Genomic DNA, 20,981 nt, shown 5'->3' with positions numbered 1-20,981 from the left:
AAATTGGCCCTAGTGTGTGCGTGGTGTGTGGGTGTGTTTGTGTGTGTCCTGCGGTGGGTTGGCACCCTGCCCGGGATTGTTTCCTGCCTTGTGCCCTGTGTTGGCTGGGATTGGCTCCAGCAGACCCCCGTGACCCTGTGTTCGGATTCAGTGGGTTGGAAAATGGATGGATGGATGGATGTTTGATCAGAATGAAAAGTGGTGTTTTCTATAGCTGATAGAGGTGCTGTTTTTCAGAATGTGATAAGTAGAGAGCGCAACTGTTTTTTTGTTAGTAGACATTTATTCAAACACACTGTGTACTGAGGCAGTACATATTTTAGGCTTTAATGCTAATGGAGAATCAAGATTTTTAGTTTTTTTTTAATTCATTTTTAAATTAATCAACTTTAAATCACCTTTGCAACTTTACTGAATACTGCTATTGATAATTTCCTTTAACACAAAGTTCTGCTGCAATTTCTTTCACACGAGTATCACCAAGGGCTGTCTGTGTGTAGGTTCAACTGTAAGCAGCCTAAGTCAGGCCAGGTCAGGTCAGGTTGAGGACATGATTAAGTTTCACATGAACAATAAACTTGTCAGGTCAGGTCCTGTTGTGGAGCATGCACATAACGAAACATCTCGGGATCCCAGTTGGCAACCGCCCAGGCAGACACACAGTCCAGTCCTACCCTTCAGAAAATACCCATCTGTCTGTTGCAGCCAGGTGTTATGTCGGCATCCCCTTGGCCTGGTACAGCCACTCGGGTCCTCGGGAATGAGGGTCCTGTGAGCTGGATCACCCTCGGGGAATTGTGCCACATGGCCACAGTGCCGTAACAGACGCTCCCTCACAATGCAGGTAATGTGCCTCATTCGGGACTCAGTGAGCAACCGCTATTCGACACAAACTCAAAGCAGTGGTACCCAAGGATTCTCTGAAAAGACACAGTACTGAAGGAGTCCAGTCTTTGTTTCAGGTCACTGGATAGCATCCATGTCTCACAGCCATACAGTTTAGCAGAACAGGGAGCACCAGGATTCTATTGAAAAGATTTGGACCTTTGTCCTTTTGAAAAGACATCAGGAGCTCCACTCCTCCTTTTCCAGCGACTTCATGACCCCCCATGCTCTCACATTCCATTTACTGACTTCATGGAAAGAGCCACCAGAGAAATGAATGTCACTGCTGAGGTAAGTAAACCTCTTGAGAAGGTTTTTGGTTTTTATCCAGGACACTCACAAACCCAGACACCCAGACTCCTCGCTTAGACTCTCAAGAACCCCAATCAGAGCCTCCATTGATTCTGTGAAGATCACATCATTGTTGGCAAACTCCAGAATGAACTGGGAAAAACACAGAGGTTCTGCCTCCAATCTACACAGCACTCACAGTACCAGTGTACAGGCTGGTCATGATATCCAGCAACTTCGGGGGGATCCCGCAAAGTCTCAGGATGTCCCACAGGCCAGCTCAATCAGCTGAGTCGAATGCTTTATGAAAATCGACAAAGACTGTAAAGAAACTCTGCCAATATTCATATTTACGATCAACCCTCAGTGCCAAGATGTGGTCAATGGTAGACTTCTTAGACGTAAAACCAGACTGCTCTGGTCATAGGTAGGTGAGCAAGTGATCACAGATCCTATTGAGGATGATCCTAGCAAGAATCTTACTTGGTACTAAGATAAGTGTTAGCCCCTGGTAGTTGCCGCAGTCCAAGCGATCACCCTTCCCTTTCCACATAAGGACAACAAGTCCTGTTTTCCAGTCAGTTGGGATGATGCCAGTCTCCCAAATGGAAGAAAAGATTGCTTGCAATGCCAGGAGGACAGCCTTACCACCAGCCTGGAGTTCATCCTGGATACTCCAGATCCCATCAGCCTTCCCTGCCTTTAGCTGGTTCACCATCTGTGTAATCTCAGTGAGATTGGGGGGTTCACAGATATTTGGACAATCTTAAGTGAACAAATAATATTATCCCCTGGTAAAAAAAAGAAATATTAGTTACAGAAGACTACATTGTTAGTTGCATAGTACTTCTGACACATCCTATTAACCGAAAAATACATAGCATTTTTCTAATAGATGGAATCATGGACATTAGCAGTACTGTTCTGATTTATATATAATATAAGCCAATGTTTGTTTTCTTATGGCTGGCTTTAGGTTGCCCTGTCTCTTCTCATAGTCTTTGCCCTCCTGAGGCAAGTCCTCTCAAGTCCAAACCAAGGATGCTACATTGCCCTCCTCTCTAACACCAACTTCTTGCGGGTCAGTTTCTTCAGATTTTCCATTGTACTGGTCTGCCCAGACATAAGTGAGCCCTTGCAAATGTGATAGAGGATTCTGATAGTGATAGCGTTAAACCAGTCCTCTGTCTCAGGTTGTCAGTCAGGTCTTCTCCCACCAATGCCAGCAATGTAATGACCCAGAATATTTCATAAAATTAATGACAAATATGCTTGTGTAAAATTCTTTTGCTTTTGCCCCAATGGGTGCTAAAATTGTTGCACCTTCACAGAATGGACCATAACAGCTTTAGAATTAATGGACCGACCGCGGGCAGAAGGGCAATTCATTAGAAATAGCTAATGCCTGCATTTAGATTTAAATGCTAGACCAATAGTTCATGATTTATCATTGACAGGGTCAGCTACTATGAAAATAATATAGTAAATAAATAACAAAAAATAAGGAAAGCATTCCACATAATTTACTAACACTTAAGTTAGTTAATTGACAGGAGTTAATTAATTGGACTGGTGAGCATTGTTGGGCTGAATGGCCTGTTCTCATCTGGATTGTTCTAATGTTCTAAAAGGAGACAATAAGTACAGACTACAGTCAATTATTTTAAATTCCTAAAACAAATAAAATGACTAAAAAGAATCAATGGAGGCATTATTGAAAAGGTAAAACTGAAAACATCTCTCTACACGCAACATTTAATGTGGGGGTAATATCAGTACACACTTCTGGAATACATGCTAGATGGCAAATGAGCAAAACTGCACATAGTAAGGAGGCAGCAATAACAATTCAGGAGGATCTGGGCAATCATCAGAACTCACCAAAACATTAAAAATGAAAGCTGCCACACATAGACAAAATGTAAATTAATTATAAATACCAGATGGGAACTGTTGATATACAAGAAGAAAGCATTGAAAAGGATTTATGGTTTTACCTTACATTATGTTAAGATTGTGTAACTCGCTGGTTAAACTTCATCTGAGGTATTGTGGTTACCGTGGTTCAAAAACTACATAGAAAAAAATGCATAGAAAAGAGTTATTGAGTGCTTCTTGAGGTTAAAGGATATGCCGTAGACTGACAGGCTAATTATTCAATTAATCTATTGCATCTTCAGCAAAGAAAGCTGCATGAAAGCCAAATTAGGTCTTCTTCTCAAAGGCATTCAGTTGACCCTGCTGTTAAAAAGTGAATCACATTCTCAAGGACACTAATGAAAGTACATTTTAAGACTGATGCATGAAAGTACTTTTTTGTGAAGGAGTTGGGAAATCTGAAACAAGCTTACATGTTAGACAGGTGAAAGCAGAAAGCTTTACCATTTTAAAAGGGATCTGGACAAAATATTGGACTAATTTAGCCATTAGCTAAACTAAAAATAATTTTAATGGACTATATGGTCTCTTTTAATCTGTCAAACTTTCAATGTTGTCATGGTCCTGGTTTCAGCTCCCAGATGAGTCAGTATCTATGCATATTTTCTTGGTATTGTTTTTTTTCTCCCACATCTCAAATATGTGTGTGATAAGTTAAATAACTTCTGTAAATGATCCTATTATGGGGGAATGTGGATTCACATTTGAGAGTGTTATACGATGGACTGGAATCTCATTCAGGTGTGGTTCCTTCCAGTACTGACAGAACTGGCAGTGGCTTCCTGTGACCCTGAATAAGTGGGATTAGGAATTGAATGGATGGATGCGTGTAGACATACATGATGTACATATGTAAATGTAATGTAAAATAAAAAGAGTAACATAAAATATTCAGAATAATTTTCTTTAAAGTATACTTTGCGTGGGCGGCATGGTGGCGTAGTGGGTAGCACTGCTGCCTCGCAGTTGGGAGATCTGGGGACCTGGGTTCGCTTCCCGGGTCCTCCCTGCGTGGAGTTTGTATGTTCTCCCCGTGTCTGCGTGGGTTTCCTCCGGGCGCTCCGGTTTCCTCCCACAGTCCAAAGACATGCAGGTTAGGTGGATTGGCGATTCTAAATTGGCCCTAGTGTGTGCTTGGTGTGTTTGTGTGTGTCCTGCGGTGGGTTGGCACCCTGCCCAGGATTGGTTCCCTGCCTCGTGCCCTGTGTTGGCTGGGATTGGCTCCAGCAGACCCCCGTGACCCTGTGTTCGGATTCAGCGGGTTGGAAAATGGATGGATGGATGGATATACTTTGCGTATAGTTAAGAATTTTGAAGTTAAAAAAGTTGTGTAAATTTTGCCTATAGAGCAATCTGAACATGTGTTCTTCTTCTTCTTCTTCTTTCGTCTGCTCCTGTTAGGGTTTGCCACAGCGGATCATCTTCTTCCATATCTTCCTGTCCTCTGCATCTTGCTCTGTTACACCCATCACCTGCATGTCCTCTCTCACCACATCCATAAACCTTCTCTTAGGCCTTCCTCTTTTCCTCTTCCCTGGCAGCTCTATCCTTAGCATTCTTCTCCCAATATACTCAGCATCTCTCCTTTGCACATGTCCAAACCAACGCAATCTCGCCTCTCTGACTTTGTCTCCCAACCGTCCAACTTGAGCTGACCCTCTAATGTACTCCTTTCTAATCCTGTCCATCCTCGTCACAGCCAGTGCAAATCTTAGCATCTTTAACTCTGCCACCTCCAGCTCTGTCTCCTGCTTTCCAGCATCTCTCCTTTGCACATGTAAAAATGAACACAATCTCCATTCTCTGCCTTTGTCTCCAAACTGTCCAACCCTGAGCTGACCCTCTAAAATACTCATTCCTAATCCTCTCCTTCCTCCTCACACTCAACGCAAATGTTAATATCTTTAGCTCTGCCACCTCCAGCTCTGTCTCCTGCTTTCTGGTCAGTGCCACCGTCTCCAACCCATATAACATAGATGGTCTCACTACCATCCTGTAGACCTTCCCTTTCACTCTTGCTGATATCAGTCTGTCACAAATTACTCCTGACACTCTTCTCCACCCATTCCACCCTGCCTGCACTCTCTTTTTCACCTCTCTTCCACAATCCCCATTACTCTGTACTGTTGATCCCAAGTATTTAAACTCATCCACCTTCGCCAACTCTACTCCTTGCATCCTCACCATTCCACTGACCTCCCTCTCATATCTCCACCTCTTCAGGGTCAAAATTTTACTGTAAAGAAGTCAGTAATTACTATCTCCACTATTAACCATAATTGATTAAAACATAGCACTGAGTCAGTGAGGGTTTAGACACTTTTCTATATGATGTCACTCCACGCTTGCTTAGTATCCTCCAATGATGTTCCATACTTTTTGTAACTAGACTGAAATCAAGGGAATTTTTTGCACAATTTTTCAGATAAGTTCTCTAGTAAAGTACCAGTGTGTGGCAGCATGATATCATACTGAAAAACTCTGTTTTCAATGTTGCCTGGGAAGCAGATGACAGTAGGTTGCATCATCCTGCGGACATAAAGTTTAGAATGGTCATAATCCCAACAGTGTTTTAGGTTATGCAAATTATTGTTGAAACATTTTATACTAAAATACATTTTTTCTGGTCTTCTTCTAATTTTTTGCATTACGTTTAAGTCAATAAGAACTTAACCCACTTATCCAGGGCAAAATTGCCATTTTGTTTTGTTTTTTAATGTGAAACCATTTTGATTGTTGTGACTGACTCCATTTCTCTGTAATGGTTGCTAGGAGGTTGGATCTATTACTAGGTTCATGTGTCCCAGAAATTGAGACACATGACCTCATGAGCACAATCTCTGCTTAACCCGGTGTCATGCTACAGAATCTTGTCTAAGATTGTGGATAACTGTCTTAAGACTTTGTTGTATGATTGTGTAATTATGTTTACAGTTTCTTGCTATCAGATACTGATTTATGGTTAGGGTTTGTTTTTTTAGTTAAAGACTGATTTAATTGTTTTTTCAACATGCTAGTTTCAGACAAACATTTTATCTATTTTCCCAATCCATTTTTTTATACAACCATAATGGCCTGCCTTCTAATTTCACCCTAGCTGATCACAGTAATAACCAAGTTTCATCAACGGTAATATGCTACAGTGTGATGGCACAGGTCGGCTCCACACTCTCAGTTGATCTCGGGAGCCTCTTAAACCAGAGTCCATCGATAGTCATGACTGTGATGAGCTTGGCCGATACAAACAAAACCAAGGGAAAGTGTAAAAAGTGCTCTAGTAATTTTATTAAAAGTCAACCAAACAAAAGTGTCCACAACGTGCAGTGCAAAGTTCAATACATAATTTAATAAAAAGTGACTTGGTGGTGGTTTAAAAATCCATCCAAAAAAATCCATTCAAATGAAGTTAAAACTCACGCAGGAAACTGTCTTTAAAAAGCACGGAACCAGACCTTGCAGACTGAGGAGAAGTCCACCAGCAAACGCAGACCACCTTTAATGCTGGCTCGTGTCCCTGCCGCCAGTCACACGGCAATCCCTGGGAGCCACCGAGCCCTGCTCTGCTCCACACCCACCGCTGCCTTTCCTGGCTCCACCTGGCCGAAGCACACTCTGTCCTCTCACTGCTGCCACTTCATTGGCACCTCTTGGCGAGAGCACATTCTTGAGCTTAATGGTCACTCCTGCTACCTGATCACTCAACAGGAGCGATCCCTCAGTCCCCTCCTAAGCATTGGCCACACACACTCCTCTCTGGGGCTCCATTTCCGTCCATCTGCTTTCTTTCGTCTCACTTGCTCTCTTTCACACCTGCCTTTCTTCTTCCTTTATTTAACCTCCATTTTTTCTCTTGTGATTTTTTTCCCCCTAACACTCACGCTTCCCTTTTAAACCAGGGATGTGGGACAGCTGTAGCAATCACCAATTGGGGTAGCGGGCGACCCTGCACGTGTGCACTGAGTCCAGAGCTTTCTGCTCCCACATCAGGCACAGGAACCACTCTCACCATGCTACTATGCCCCCACACAAAAACATAAACACTGCAATTATGTATTTAAAATTTACCCACCAGCCACAGATACTTGGCCACATACAGTTTCCATAACACTGACCATTACTGATATACTTTATATCTTTTGACAATTGTTTCTAGAAGAGCACTTTCTGCAGACTAGATAAAACTCACTACTTGTCTAAAATGAACAAGACTCATCACTGAAGTCAAACTGGCATCAAAGAGAGACAGAAAAGAAGTTGTCATTACCACCAAAGCAAATGGGGAATAACAGGAGAACGTACTTAGTGTACCTGGCACTATACAATGAATTAATGGATTTATTACCAGGAACATGTAGCCTGGGAGCTAAATAGATAGACTTGGAACAGTTGCAAGTACAAAACCTACCACTGACTCACTGCAACTCCAAGTAGTTCACCTCTCTCACTCGAATCATTAGACAGACCCGTTTTCTCTAGAATTATTGTATCAGAAAATTGATATATAGAAGATGTATCACCTCTTTTATGTCTTTTTGAGCAGGGGTTTAAGAACAGCAAAACCTTGAATACAATGACATGGCCTTTTCTCCCATTTTGTTACCTCAGGCATTTGAAGTGGAGTCAAGTACCAAAGCCAAGGACTTCTGTCAGAATATTTCAGGGAGATTGCTACTGAAGTCATCAGATGGCTTTAGCTTGTTTGTGAAGATTTCTGATAAGGTAGGAGACACCAAAGGTAACTTTTTGAAATAGATAATTCATTACAGAGTGAAGGGATAGGCTGAGGATGCAAAGGACTTCATTTTAAATCTACTTACTCCAATTGTTGTTATTTTATTTAAAGCAAACTGAGTCTCTCTGAATTTTTCTTTTTATTTTAGAAAGAAATAAGTATCAGTTTGATTTCAGAATTGCCTACTAAATAATTTTTTGTAGGATCTTCTTTAACTGTAAAAAGTACGAAGCCCTTAGCCTTTCTGCATACAAGCTTTTTACAGACTTACAGTGTGCTGGAGTTAAGAGATCATGTCTATCTTTCCCTTTGATACACTTCAGTGTAATGCCACAAACTCACTTTTTAACCACAATATCTATAACCTGATACAAACAAGATGTACATACACATTTACTGTCAAAACCTCTTGACAGTAGCAATTAGCATTTCAATATGTATAACAATATCGTTTATAATACTGAATTGGACTAAGCAGCCTCAGGAAATAAATTAATAATATACAGTATATTGTAAATAATATTTTGCATTACTGCACACAGACAAAAGCAATTTTTTTTCTATGAATACATACTGATGGAAAAAAGAAAATATTTTTGGGGGTGAAAAAGTTAAAGTCACAGGTTATGTGCTTTTACAAATAGTTCTCAATATGTTTTAGTCTTCTGAAAGAGAAGTGCAACGTGTACAGTGAAGCCTTGCTCGCTGTCACTGTCATGAGGTCCACTTATGTCAAATGAGGTTTAGGCAAAACAAAACCTGATCAGGTCACCTTTTAAAAGCCCTTGATTAAAAACTTAGGTCACAGCAAGACAAGGGCCACACTTAGTTTTCTGTGTATCCCATAACATCTCAAGGGTATTCAGAATGAAAAAAGACAGCCATTGGCATGATGCATACAAACAAAGGATGTGCTGGCATTTCCAGAGACTATAAATTAAAGTGCTCTGCTATTTCCTGACCACAGGTGAGGCTTCAGCAGGTAGCGACAGAGATGACTGTCCAAGTCCCAATTGCGCTTGGGTGACAACACCAGAGCACGACCAACACATTAGTCTGGTCTATCTGTGATTCTTTTGGGTTTTCTACGCATGCTGCTGTTGAAATTGCTGACAGACACATCAGCTGCATCAGTTACAGGACAGTGAGAAACAGGCAGCACGCGTCTGGCCTTAGCCCAAGGCCACCTGCCAGAGGCCCTCTACAAACACCCTGTACACAACCTGACCCAACAGATAGACAATGCAAGGCCACACACAGCTACTGTGTTCAAAACTGTCCTAAAGATGCTGAAGTGTAGGTGCTGCCTTGGTCTGCCTTCTCTCCTTCCCGTTACCCAATAAAGAATCTTTGGGATGGATGGATCACAACGTCTAACCAATGACCTGCAACTCAATCAGACCCTTAGATGAAATGTGCTAACATCCCACAACTGCATATTCAGAGGGTCATCGGTTGTGTACATAAGAGAGGCCAAGCAGTGGTGGTAACAAGAAACGGTCACACAAGATACGGAAGGACTGCAAGACAGCTGTTGTTGATGTTCACATTTGTTGTTATACTGTATTATTCTTATTTGTTTCTGCTGTTGTACTATTTTGTTTACTTATTATTGTCCCTTTGTTTATTGTTATCTCAGCAATAACAGTTGAAATTTTACTCCAAAAATAATTTTTTCTTTTTTCCTCTCAAGTTACAATAGAAGAGGATTAAAAATAATATTTAAAAAATAATTTGTATTATATATTTTCAATTATTTTTCCACTACAATATTTGAAAGAGAATGAACACTGAATAATGCTTGCTCCTGTCTTGCACTCGCTGCTGCTACCGTGACCAGAAAATTGGGATTAGGCAGTTCAGGAAATGAATTAATAGCTGGAAGTCCTTTAATTGTCCAATATTAAAGAAATAATGATAATGATGATTATGCAAATGTGTATATATTAAATTGAAAGGGCAAAGGCAAATCCAGACTGTTTCTTATGACTATACTGGTCTCTTATTGTACTGCAGGTGATCAGCGTTCCTGAAGGAGACTTCTTCTTTGACTTTGTCAGGCATCTCACAGATTGGATTAAGAAAGCCAGACCAGTAAAAGATGGTAAGTGGAATCTGCTAATTGTGCAGAAGATTCTGAATAGGTGACCCATTTGATTCAAGTGCAGATTCTAAAGTTTTTTTGTTTGGATGCACTCCTTCTATTTGAGTTTCTGATACAGATGTGTTTATTTTATTTTATTTCCCCAGATACTGTGTCAATTACAGTTATTATTTTTTTTTATAAAGGGTAAATTTGCTTGTAATGTTTTATAAACCCCAAAGATTCTTGCACAATTGAACTGTCCAGTTCAATAAAATCTAATTGATGAAATTTGTGAGGTTCAGAGAATTGCTAGAGACTGCAGGAGAGTACTTTTAAAGAATAAATTCATAGGAAAGTAAAACAACCAGTGGTCCATACACTAAAGTCAAGGACTGGCAAACTGCTTCAAGGGCAAAATGAAACTTACAGTTGAAAAACAAATACTGATTGATTGACTCTGAAACGTATTTTTGTTTCTTTTCTCTAGGTTGCTTAAAGATAGAATTGTTCCATGCATTCATTCCTTTATTTGCACAAAGTTCAAACACTATTTAATACAGAACCCTACTTGTTAAATATCCACCTATGGTGATATCACTTATTGTCAGTCAACAACAACAACAACAACATTTATTTATATAGCACATTTTCATACAAAAAGTAGCTCAAAGTGCTTTACATAATGAAGAGAAGAAAAATAAAAGACAAAATAAGAAATTAAAATAAGACAACATTAGTTAACATAGAAAGGAGTAAGGTCCGATGGCCAGGGTGGACAGAAAAAACAAAAAAAACTCCAGAAGGCTGGAGAAAAAAATAAAATCTGTAGGGGTTCCAGGCCACGAGACCGCCCAGTCCCCTCTGGGCATCAGTCTAGGGATGCCCCATATCATAGCAAAAAGGTATGAATCCACAAAAAGCTAGTAAAACAAATTTTAAAAATGACCATAAAAATAAAATGCTCTTGCTCTAATACTGACATGTTTTTTTTCATAATTTAACCAGCTGAACTTTGGATTTGAAATGACAGAAATCATAAAACTTGGGAGAATATCATTATTAAGCCAGGAGCACCCTAACTTGCAGGGATCACTATTAGCGCACACAGTATATGTTCTGGAAATGGTGTGAATTATGTTGTGGCATTCAGCAGAACTCAACTGGAGCATTTAGTGGTTTGGCAGGGTGGGAAAAGGTTGAAGAAAAACAAAATGTACATTAGGAAAGTATAGGCCAGGTATGAAAATAGCCAGCATTCTTTTAAGAACATTATTATTAATTTCAAGCTCCTTTAAACCATTTTTAGTTCATCTCTGTGTGATCTCAATTGCTTTTTATGCAATATACTATCACTGTACTTACCGTTTTTTCCATTATCATTTTATGCGATTTGGTGTTTAATTCTGTGTCCTTGTGGTTTGATGAACAGTAATGCATTATACGGGTACTGTTTTTTTCAGAAGTGCTCCCTTGTAATGAGTGAGTTCTTTAGTGCTGTCCGAGACCACAGTAATATTTGCTTGTTCCTCTGCAAAGCTCACATTCTCCAGTACACATTTTCTGCCAGGTAGACTCAAATGGCAAGTTATCAATTCCTAAAACAAGGTCTGGTGAGCTAGTGCTAGCAGCATTCTCTGGTGTAACATTAATAGTTTGTTCATTTTTGGCTGTTTTGCAAAAGTTATATTAACATGGAAAGAATTGTGTTTTCTTCTTGACAATGCCATTGGTTGAAAGATAGAGAAAACTGACAATAAAGAATATCAAAGGTGGCTTTGCTTCTTTCTCTGTAGACCAAATACATTGGACCTCAGAATCATACATAAAGACTTTGTTCCAGCCCTGTGTCAGCCTGATGCCTAATATTTGCACAGGGTAACTGAAATGGTAATGAAACCTACTGAATGATATCTTTATTTAGAAATTATATTTATAAAAATAGGGCGGCACGGTGGCGCAGTGGGTAGCGCTGCTGCCTCGCAGTTGGGTGATCTGGGGACCTGGGTTCGCTTCCCGGGTCCTCCCTGCGTGGAGTTTGCATGTTCTCCCCGTGTCTGCGTGGGTTTCCTCCGGGCACTCCGGTTTCCTCCCACAGTCCAAAGACATGCAGGTTAGGTGGATTGGCGATTCTAAATTGGCCCTAGTGTGTGCTTGGAGTGTGGGTGTGCTTGTGTGTGTCCTGCGGTGGGTTGGCACCCTGCCCGGGATTGGTTCCTGCCTTGTGCCCTGTGTTGGCTGGGATTGGCTCCAGCAGACCCCCGTGACCCTGTGTTCGGATTCAGCGGGTTGGAAAATGGATGGATGGATGGATTTATAAAAATATAAATATTGAAAAGTGACTATAAAAATGATGATATAGACTTCCCCAACATTTCACAAATGACCCTTTCAGAGAAGCTGAGCCTCTCCCATTTTGGTCAGGGTGCTGCTGGTCCATAGCAGCAACAGGCAGGCACACCAGTAAAAGTGAGAGAGATTTGTGTAGCCTGGGACAAATGTGCTTTCAGGAACAAGAAGTCGAGCAGCCCAGCAAATGACAGGAACATGTAAGCTTCTGTTAAAAGAGAATGTAACCCCTCCATCTAACATAGGTATTACGTCTAATAAGCATACAATGTCCATTATCCGGTATATATTTATGACTGCTTTGCTTTGAGATGGCAAACGGAACTCAGGTACTTTTAAATGTTTTGTGGGATCAGCACAGAACTTGAATAAACTCCCACTTGTTTAGATGACATGCTTTCAGAAGAAATCCTGCAAATATACAGTACATAAGATTTCCTTAACAAAGATCACTGCCAAAATAGATTTAATAAAATTTGGATTAAGGGGGAGGAACAACATTTTTATTAAAAGTTTCAAAAAGAGAACAAAATATTTGTGCCTGTTTACACTGATGAAATGTATAGTAGGCAAATTACCAAAAATGTTAAAGCTTTAAAATTCTGAGGAAGCAAATATTAGAAAAGCTGTTGTTAATCTTTGAGGACAAGTACTGTATTTCTTGGGACACATAGGAGAATGAGGAAAGTGTAACTTCATAACTACACACAACAAGAGCTCAATCCTCTACACCACAGTACAGCAGTCTCCTAAGGACCTCTGACTACTAACCTGGGATGGTAAAAACGTGTGAGTGTAAGACCAGGAGGAGTCCATCCATCCTTTTACCAACACAGGGTCACAGGGGTCTGCTGGAGCCAATCACAGCCAACACAGGCGACTAGGAGGAGTGACTTGTGGAAAATGTACTTTGCATTTGCTAAAAAGATATTACTTTGATTATTCATGTCTTTTATTTTATATATATACTTACTGTATTTATGTAATGCAGCAAAATAAACCCATTTTATTTGTGGACTTTGACAATAACAGGCTGCCACTAATTTTTCAGTCTATTGCAATATTCAAATTTGCAAAAATGAAAGTGGGTGTTCTGCCTTGTTTATTGCTAATTTTTAAAGGTTGAAAAAATGAGCAGCACAGTGTGTATTGTTTGCCATCTGCTCCAGATACAAGCAAGCTTTTGTTGACTTTTATATCAAGCCATCTCTGAAATTCACATTATAGATACTGTGGAACGAGCCCCGGACACAGACAGGCAGACATGCTATAATCACCACCACATGTTTATTTACACACTAATATTTACACTATATGTGCCACACAACTTACAGACTCCCCCAAAGTCCAGGCCAAATCACACTATGCCTCTCTTCAGACCGCCTCCTTCTTCCTCTGTCTCTCTTCACAGACCTCATCCACTCTTCCATCCGACTCCAGCCTCGTGTGAAGGGAGGCGGCCCCTTTTATATTCCCCTGAATGTGCTCCAGGTGTGCTCCGGCAATCTCCCACCGACACGCCCCAGTGTGGCGGAAGTGCCGCCTGTATCCCCGGAAGCACTCCGGGTGTCCCTGCTCCTCTTTCCCCCCAGCACTTCCTGGTGTGGTGGAAATGCTGAGGTCCAGGGTTCTCCAGGCATGGGGGCACCCCCTGGCGGTGACCACGGGCCCCTACAGGGTTGAGCTTCCCAGCTCTGTACCCATGGCCCCCAAAGGAACCAGGGCGTCATCTTCATGGGTGTCTCGGCTGGGTGCCACCCCCAGCCGCGTGCCACAATACTTAATGCACGTTTATGGAACATGTGAAGAAAACTGAGTGCCAAGAGCAAGTCCATAAAGGCACAGACAGAATGTACAAACCTCAGTGCTTGCATGTACAGTATGCCACTGTTTTTGTATGTACAAGTCTAAAATCCCTGACAGCTGTGTCTGCACACACAATATCTTGCAGTCTACTACAATGCCCTATATTTAATCACCAATCATATCATTTTTTTTTCTAAAATGGACACAAGATCTGACCACTCAGATGTTCTGTAATTATAAAACTTTCTTGGCTGGAAAGGCCATTAGTCCTATGTCAATATACAGTATGCACTATTTTGGTGCTTTGTTTTTGCCTCGTTTGACAGGTACCAGAAATTTCTTCAAATGGAAAATACAAACTCAGACAGAGGATGCGTTGTTTCTTTGACATGTATAACATGCTGTGTGCTGTTCACTAATAACATAGTTTGAATGGGTTTGGGAGCCCTGTATTCCAGTTCTTTGGAGTTAAGTGTTTGAGGAGTGCTAATATGGTTGAAAGATATGGGTGTGCATTATTAAAATTGTAACAGAAAATTGATATATTTAAATAAAATTGGACATATGAACTACTGTAAGCCATCCAGTGCTCCACCTCCAAACCATATTAATTCCAGAAGAAAACTTGACAACCATAAATATAATGTGTGTAACTAAAAGGTATGGTACTTTCACAGTCAGGTTCGTTGTTACTTACCAGTCTTTCATAAGTACAGTGATCAAGTAAAAATAAGTTAAAATCCAGTGCTTGGTTGATTTGTAATAATCTGCCAGGTCTGAAATGTCTTGAAAAAATACAGATCCATCTCTGTAATGCTTTCTTTCTTTAGAGCGGGTCTATTCATACGGCGGCCTGCGGGCCACATAAGGCTCAGAAGCAACCTCCTAATGGCCCAGCCTGTGGTTCCATCAGAAACACAAAGAAAACCCAAGAAAAACACATTTCTCGAGCCTTCAGATATTCCTACATATTTTCCTACAGTACAGACCATGAATGCAACACTTCATGTAGCCTAGCAGCATTCAACCCACAATGCAGCCTGTTGTTGTGTGTCTAAAAGTGGCAGTAGATTTTTTTTTTTTGTGACAATACACATCTTGGCCACAACACCTGGTCGTGGCGTTGACTACATATTAAATTAATCAATTGTGTGTTGAGCCTTAGTCTGAGTCGTGGGTTTTCACAAATGAATCAAATTGCTCCTCCAATGAGAGCCTCATTAATGACAAGCACTGTCTCCACACTTCTTTTCATACGATTGGTTGGCCCTCCACTCACACACTTCGATCCTGTGGATTCATGGCTGTTATGAAGACATTGATCAGCCATTGATACGAACAAATTAGAAAGACTGCCAAAAGTTTGGAAATTTCTTTAAAACTCAGTCAAATTAAGAACTAATTGCTTTGTGGGACAACATAACAATTTATTTGTAGAAGGCAGAACTCATTATTAACCTGCAGTTAATATTCTTCGATTTTGGAAATTCTGTGTTTGTAATTTTAAACTATCAAGCACAGTGTTATGCAGTAAAGAGCACCTATGCAGGTGATTAAATAGTAGCACTGCTGCTTCACAATAAGGAAATCATTGGTTTGTGTCCCGTGTCCTTCCTGTGTGGAGGACGTGAATAAAGCGCTATTTAAATGTAAAGAAATGCTATTTTTATAATACTTGATGATTTGTCAGTTTCAAATGTAAAATTTTACATTTTTTCACCAAATAAATAAAACATATAGCACAAGGACTCTCTGCCTCTGTGCACCGTCACAGTACCTCAGAATTGATCCAAACACAATGTATGCGTACCACCACCTTTATGTTTACAAGAAAGTCACTGCTAATCACACATTTGGTGATTTTAAAATGAACGTATGTTCCGTCAGTGCACAGCAGACGTATTCATGTGTGTTAGTTACGGTTATCACTTCTTATGGGTTTGTGCACTGATAACTTTGATATCATTGACAGTTTTTTATTATTCTGTTAAATACACTTTGTGATGTGCCTCAGTCATATTTGACCAAAATATGTTAGTTATTATAAATGGTAAACAAATATTATTACTAATATTGTGCACTTTTTTTTTATTTTATGCACTTTGAGATATACCTGGGTCAGATGTAAGCAAAATGTTTATTTTATTTCAAAAGGGGAACAAATGTTATTGTTCAATACTGTGCACAATTTTGTTTTTATGCACTCTGAGATTTCAAATTAGAAAAAATGTGTTGCTATCACCTCAGATTTTGTTCAGTTATAGCTTTGTTATTGTTTTTTTATGAGCTTTTTGATGTGCCTGTGATAGATGTGACCAAATTTAAAACGGAAACAATGAATAAAAATGACTTGTTTTTCAATAAATTAATTTGTGTTGGTTTAAAATTTGTTATGACCCCCTGCCTACTGGCCCCTGAAAATGTCCGGTCCAGCTAAATTTTTTGCTTTGAAAATCTGGCCCAACTCAATTTGTAATTAAATAGCCCTGCTTTAGAGGATGTTCAGGTTCAGTGTTCATCCATTCATGTTTTATGTAATCAAGTTTTAGCATTGTGGTGTTCCATACTATAGCTCAACGTTAATAAACTCAAGATAGATGAACGTCCATCGCAGGGCACATAGCCACACTCACTAAGACTGAGCCAGTTTGCAGTGTCCAATTAAGCTAACAAGTCTTTGAGGTTTCATAGAAAAATCAGAGTACTTGGAGGAACACAGATGTAATGCTTAGCTAGTTATAAGCTTTTGATATTTCTCCTTTACAGGTATAGTGCCTTCTTTAACATATCAAGTCTTCTTCATGAAAAAACTCTGGACAAACACGGTTCCTGGCAAAGACTCCATGGCAGATTCTATTTTTCACTATTACCAGGTGTGTATACTAACCATTTTGTTGTCTCTGGTCAAATATACTAAGGAGATGAATACTGTGTTTATTGCCTTCTTCTTCATTTATTTTATGATTTTTATAACGTTGTCCTCAGGAGCTTCCGAAATATCTTCGTGGCTATCACAAATGCTCACGGGAAGAGGTTTTCCAGCTAGGTGCTCTGATTTACAGAGTCAGATTTGAGGATGACAAGTCCCACTTCCCCAGCATTCCTAAAATGCTAAAGGAGCTTGTGCCACAGGACCTGATTCGGCAGCTATCTCCTGATGACTGGAAACGGGTGAGTGGCCCTGTGGGACAGCACTGATGATGCATTATCAGAAAGCAGCAAGGGAAACATTTGCAATAGCAGCCTCCAGTGGCATTCACCAGATACTGCTCTTCCTTGATTCTGAAAGTCACTCTTGCTGCTGTATGGGTATGAAAATTAAAATTATAAAACAAAAATGCTATCTCTGTTTTGCAATTTTGTTTTCAAAGTCTGTGTGCAAAAATGCTGCAAAAATTAAAATGAAAGTGAAATACCCCATTTGCAATTTCATTTTCAGCCTTATCTGCAATGAAGCAGCAATAATGAAAAGTAAAACGCATTTCCAGTTTGTTCTCAACTTACAAATAGTGTGGGTCAGTGGGTGGGGCTCGGTGATTTCCCACAATTCTTTGTTCTTCGTAGCTGTTGAGCCATTTTGATCGATTGAATACTTCTCACTTCGACTGTGTTTAATTCACATGACTTTGATCTTTTTACCCCCCCCCACCCCATATTGCAAGCTTCACAGCAAAACAAATCCGAAGACAATGCATACTGTAATTGTAGTTCTGAAGTAATTAATGTGCTATTTAATTGCAATATTTAACATGACTGAAATTATTTTTTATTATGTCATAATTTAAATTTACTTACACTAAAGTAGAAACGGGATGCTTTGTATTTTTGTAGTATTGTAGTGTAGCGTCATCACAAAGTACCACAATGGCTGGGCTCCCTGCTCTGTACATGTCTTTTTGAGGTTGCTTACCAACCTTAAAAGGACTGCTTGTCTTTTGCTGTACTAGTTTGAAAAGCCCGTGCGACTGTGCAGTTGCCATTTTTATATGCGCTTTTGCTATTGATGATACAATGGCAGCTCAGTCTGTTGCTGACCTAGTTGATGTCACTTGCCATGTTCCATTGCATAGCCATCTCTTCAAAGTCTGTCCTCAATGGCCACTTCCAGCTCCTTGCAACAGTGCAGAAATTCATCGAAACGGCTGGGTGGTCTTCTCTCCTGCTTCGGTCATGCAGCTGGTGTTGAGGGTACATCAGCAGGGTTGGGGAGTGCTGTGTTGTCAGATGACACAGCAGAGATGTTAAGTGCTGTGCTGTTGTTTGGTGCAGTTGGTGTGTTCAATGCTGGTCAGTTGTAGGCAAGCAGGCTAACCTCCTGGAGTGGAGATGCAGATGTTCCAGTTTCCTTGCTGTTTTCATTTACTGAACTGGCTTTGCAAACTGTGTTCTAGGTCTGGATCTCAGCTTTGAGGCTCTTCCTTCACCGCCGCTTCACAACGCCTCTATGATCTGCCTTGTCCTTTGTTTGCGCAATTTTATCACTGGCCCAGCTTCTCACAACTTACTTAGGGTCAGTGGAAACTCGATCTGCCACACTTTTCTCCAGCTTCATGAGCCTGAAGCTCCGCCGGTGTCCGCGCACCTGGAAAACTGGACAGTAGCAGATGACCAGGCGGCGGTGGAGCTGCCCAGGTGTCAGTCTCTCGTCTGTCTCCATCCCTGTACTGCTGCTACAAAATGGCACTCCAGGTTACAGATTTGAGCCGCGAGGCTCTCCAGCACCTCCGCCGTAGAGCCATTATGGTGCTCGGTGCCAATGGTATAATATGATATTACAAAAATACAAAGCATCTTATGTCAACTTCATTGTAAATAAATGTAAACTATGATGTAATAAAGGCTAATTTCTGTCATGTTAAATATTGTAATTAAATTGCACATCAATTTCTTCAGAACAACAATTATGCATGATCTTCGCATTTTGTGAGACAGTTTTGCTGTGGAGCTTGCAGTATGGGGGTGAAAAGATCAAAATCACATGAATTAAACAGTCAAAGTGAGAAATATTCTATCAATGAAGTGGCTCTACAGGAACAAAGGACAAAAAAACAGGAAAATCGCCAAGCCCTGCACATTGACCCCCGCCATTTGCATGTGGAGAACTTGAAAATGAAAATTCAATGAGCAGCAGGGGGTGCCAGTGTTTATTAGCATATTACTTTTAATTTTTGCAGCTTCATTGTGGTTCAGGCTGAAAATGAAATTGCAAATAGGGTTGTTTCATTGTCATTTTAATTTTTGCAGCACTTGTGCATGCAGACTTTGAAAATTAAATTTGAAATGAGAGATTCCATTTTCAATTTATAATTTTCATTTTTGCAGAAAAATACTTCCCATAGCTGCTTTAGCTATGCAGTAAATGGAAATAAATGGGTCCAATTAAACTGAAGCCATTGGTGGCAGGCAGTGATGTGTCATATTGCTGCATATTTGCAGGGTGAATGTTTTGTTCCCAGCACATGCTTTTGGTGTTTTCTCTGATAAATATGTATGAGTGAAGAAGAAAGTAGAACAAATAAGATTGAACTGATGCTTAATTTGAGCAATCCAAATTGAACTGTGAGTACTGGAAGTGCACATCTTGGAAGAATGGCTGGGTTCACTCAGAACTAAGCATTTGTATTAGTGTGAATTGGTAATGCAGATTCGGTCTCATTTTTTGTCATTCCAGTCCATTGTGGCTTATTTTAACAAACAAGCAGGAAAGTCCAGGGAAGAGGCCAAGCTCATGTTCCTAAAAATAATTTTCAAGTGGCCTACCTTCGGCTCTGCCTTCTTTGAAGTTAAGGTAAGTCAGACTTTGTTTCAGTTCATCTCAGAATAGTCCTTAAGTAATAGAGATACAATGTCTGACCACAGGGACTTTGTATTTGACTATAGACTATAGGCCCATGTGTGTAAATATTTTTACTAGACTCTAAAACCTAGAAAAAAATACTGCTGGTCGCTTCTGCTGGTGATCATTTAACAAACACTTTGAACTTGAAAGAACTGTTTCTACATCACTAATACTATTCACTGCTGTCATCTTGGGAATTTACAACATCAACCATAAAACTGAATTTATATCTGAAGACTTCATGTTCAATGGAATGTTTTGTATGATTCAGTAATCCCTACATCTTTATCTGATATTCATATCTCTCCTGATTTTTTTATTCACAGCAAACAACTGAGCCAAATTTTCCAGAGATACTACTGATAGCCATTAACAAGCATGGAGTTAGCCTGATAGATCCAAAGAGCAAGGTGAGTTAATGATAGATTTGGCCCTATCTTAAGTTGTCAAAGAATTAATTGAGAATCATTATGTTAATGTTTGTATTGGTTACACTGGTCTACAAAAAATATTTTTTGTTTGCTACTGGGAACTTCAGACCAGCTTTCTCTATAAACTTTTTTACACTGATTTCATATATGAAATCGGAATTAAGCTAGCAGGTCAGATTTTTGAGATACACATCATTGCTGTTTTGACACTTTTGAACATCAATATAATATATCAACACGATATCTAGAGTTTGAACTGTGTCCCACCAAAATTGATTGAATGTGTTTATTCCGAAAACAAACCAGAAGACGATACCAGAGACACTTTAAAACATTTTTATGTCAATTTACCTCAATATAAAAGCGAGGTCAGTGTGCTCAAAATTGTCTGAGGTACTTGCTTTTGCGCTTGTACTGCACATCCGTCTCTTTTTGAATGAACCAACAGTAGTCACCCGTCATGCTCGGAGTAAATTTTCCCTGATATCAGTTTTCCATCACCTTTATATCTTGATGAAATCTTTGCCCATGCTCATCACTGACATCACTTAGATTTGGTGGAAAAAAGTCGAGATGAAAATGTAAAAAGTGTGTCTTCAGTGACATTCTGGCTCCTGTAAGCTAATA

At 40.0% G+C, this 20,981-nt stretch overlaps 1 protein-coding gene across 1 annotated transcript in view; it reads left to right on the top strand.

Annotated features, from left to right (window-relative positions):
• Positions 1 to 20,981, top strand: part of myo7aa (myosin VIIAa) — a 196,220-nt gene that overhangs the window by 170,037 nt on the left and 5,202 nt on the right. The window contains exons 42-47 of the mRNA XM_051926837.1: positions 7,720 to 7,833; positions 9,863 to 9,950; positions 16,851 to 16,957; positions 17,070 to 17,255; positions 19,756 to 19,872; positions 20,250 to 20,333. Coding sequence (XP_051782797.1) covers positions 7,720 to 7,833; positions 9,863 to 9,950; positions 16,851 to 16,957; positions 17,070 to 17,255; positions 19,756 to 19,872; positions 20,250 to 20,333 — 696 coding nt within the window. The remainder of the gene's footprint in view (positions 1 to 7,719; positions 7,834 to 9,862; positions 9,951 to 16,850; positions 16,958 to 17,069; positions 17,256 to 19,755; positions 19,873 to 20,249; positions 20,334 to 20,981) is intronic.

The sequence above is a fragment of the Erpetoichthys calabaricus genome, chromosome 4 (assembly GCF_900747795.2).
Source record: "Erpetoichthys calabaricus chromosome 4, fErpCal1.3, whole genome shotgun sequence".
Lineage (NCBI taxonomy): Eukaryota > Metazoa > Chordata > Cladistia > Polypteriformes > Polypteridae > Erpetoichthys > Erpetoichthys calabaricus.
The sequence above is the reverse complement of the archived record's forward strand: the minus strand, read 5'-3'. Positions and strand labels throughout refer to the sequence as shown.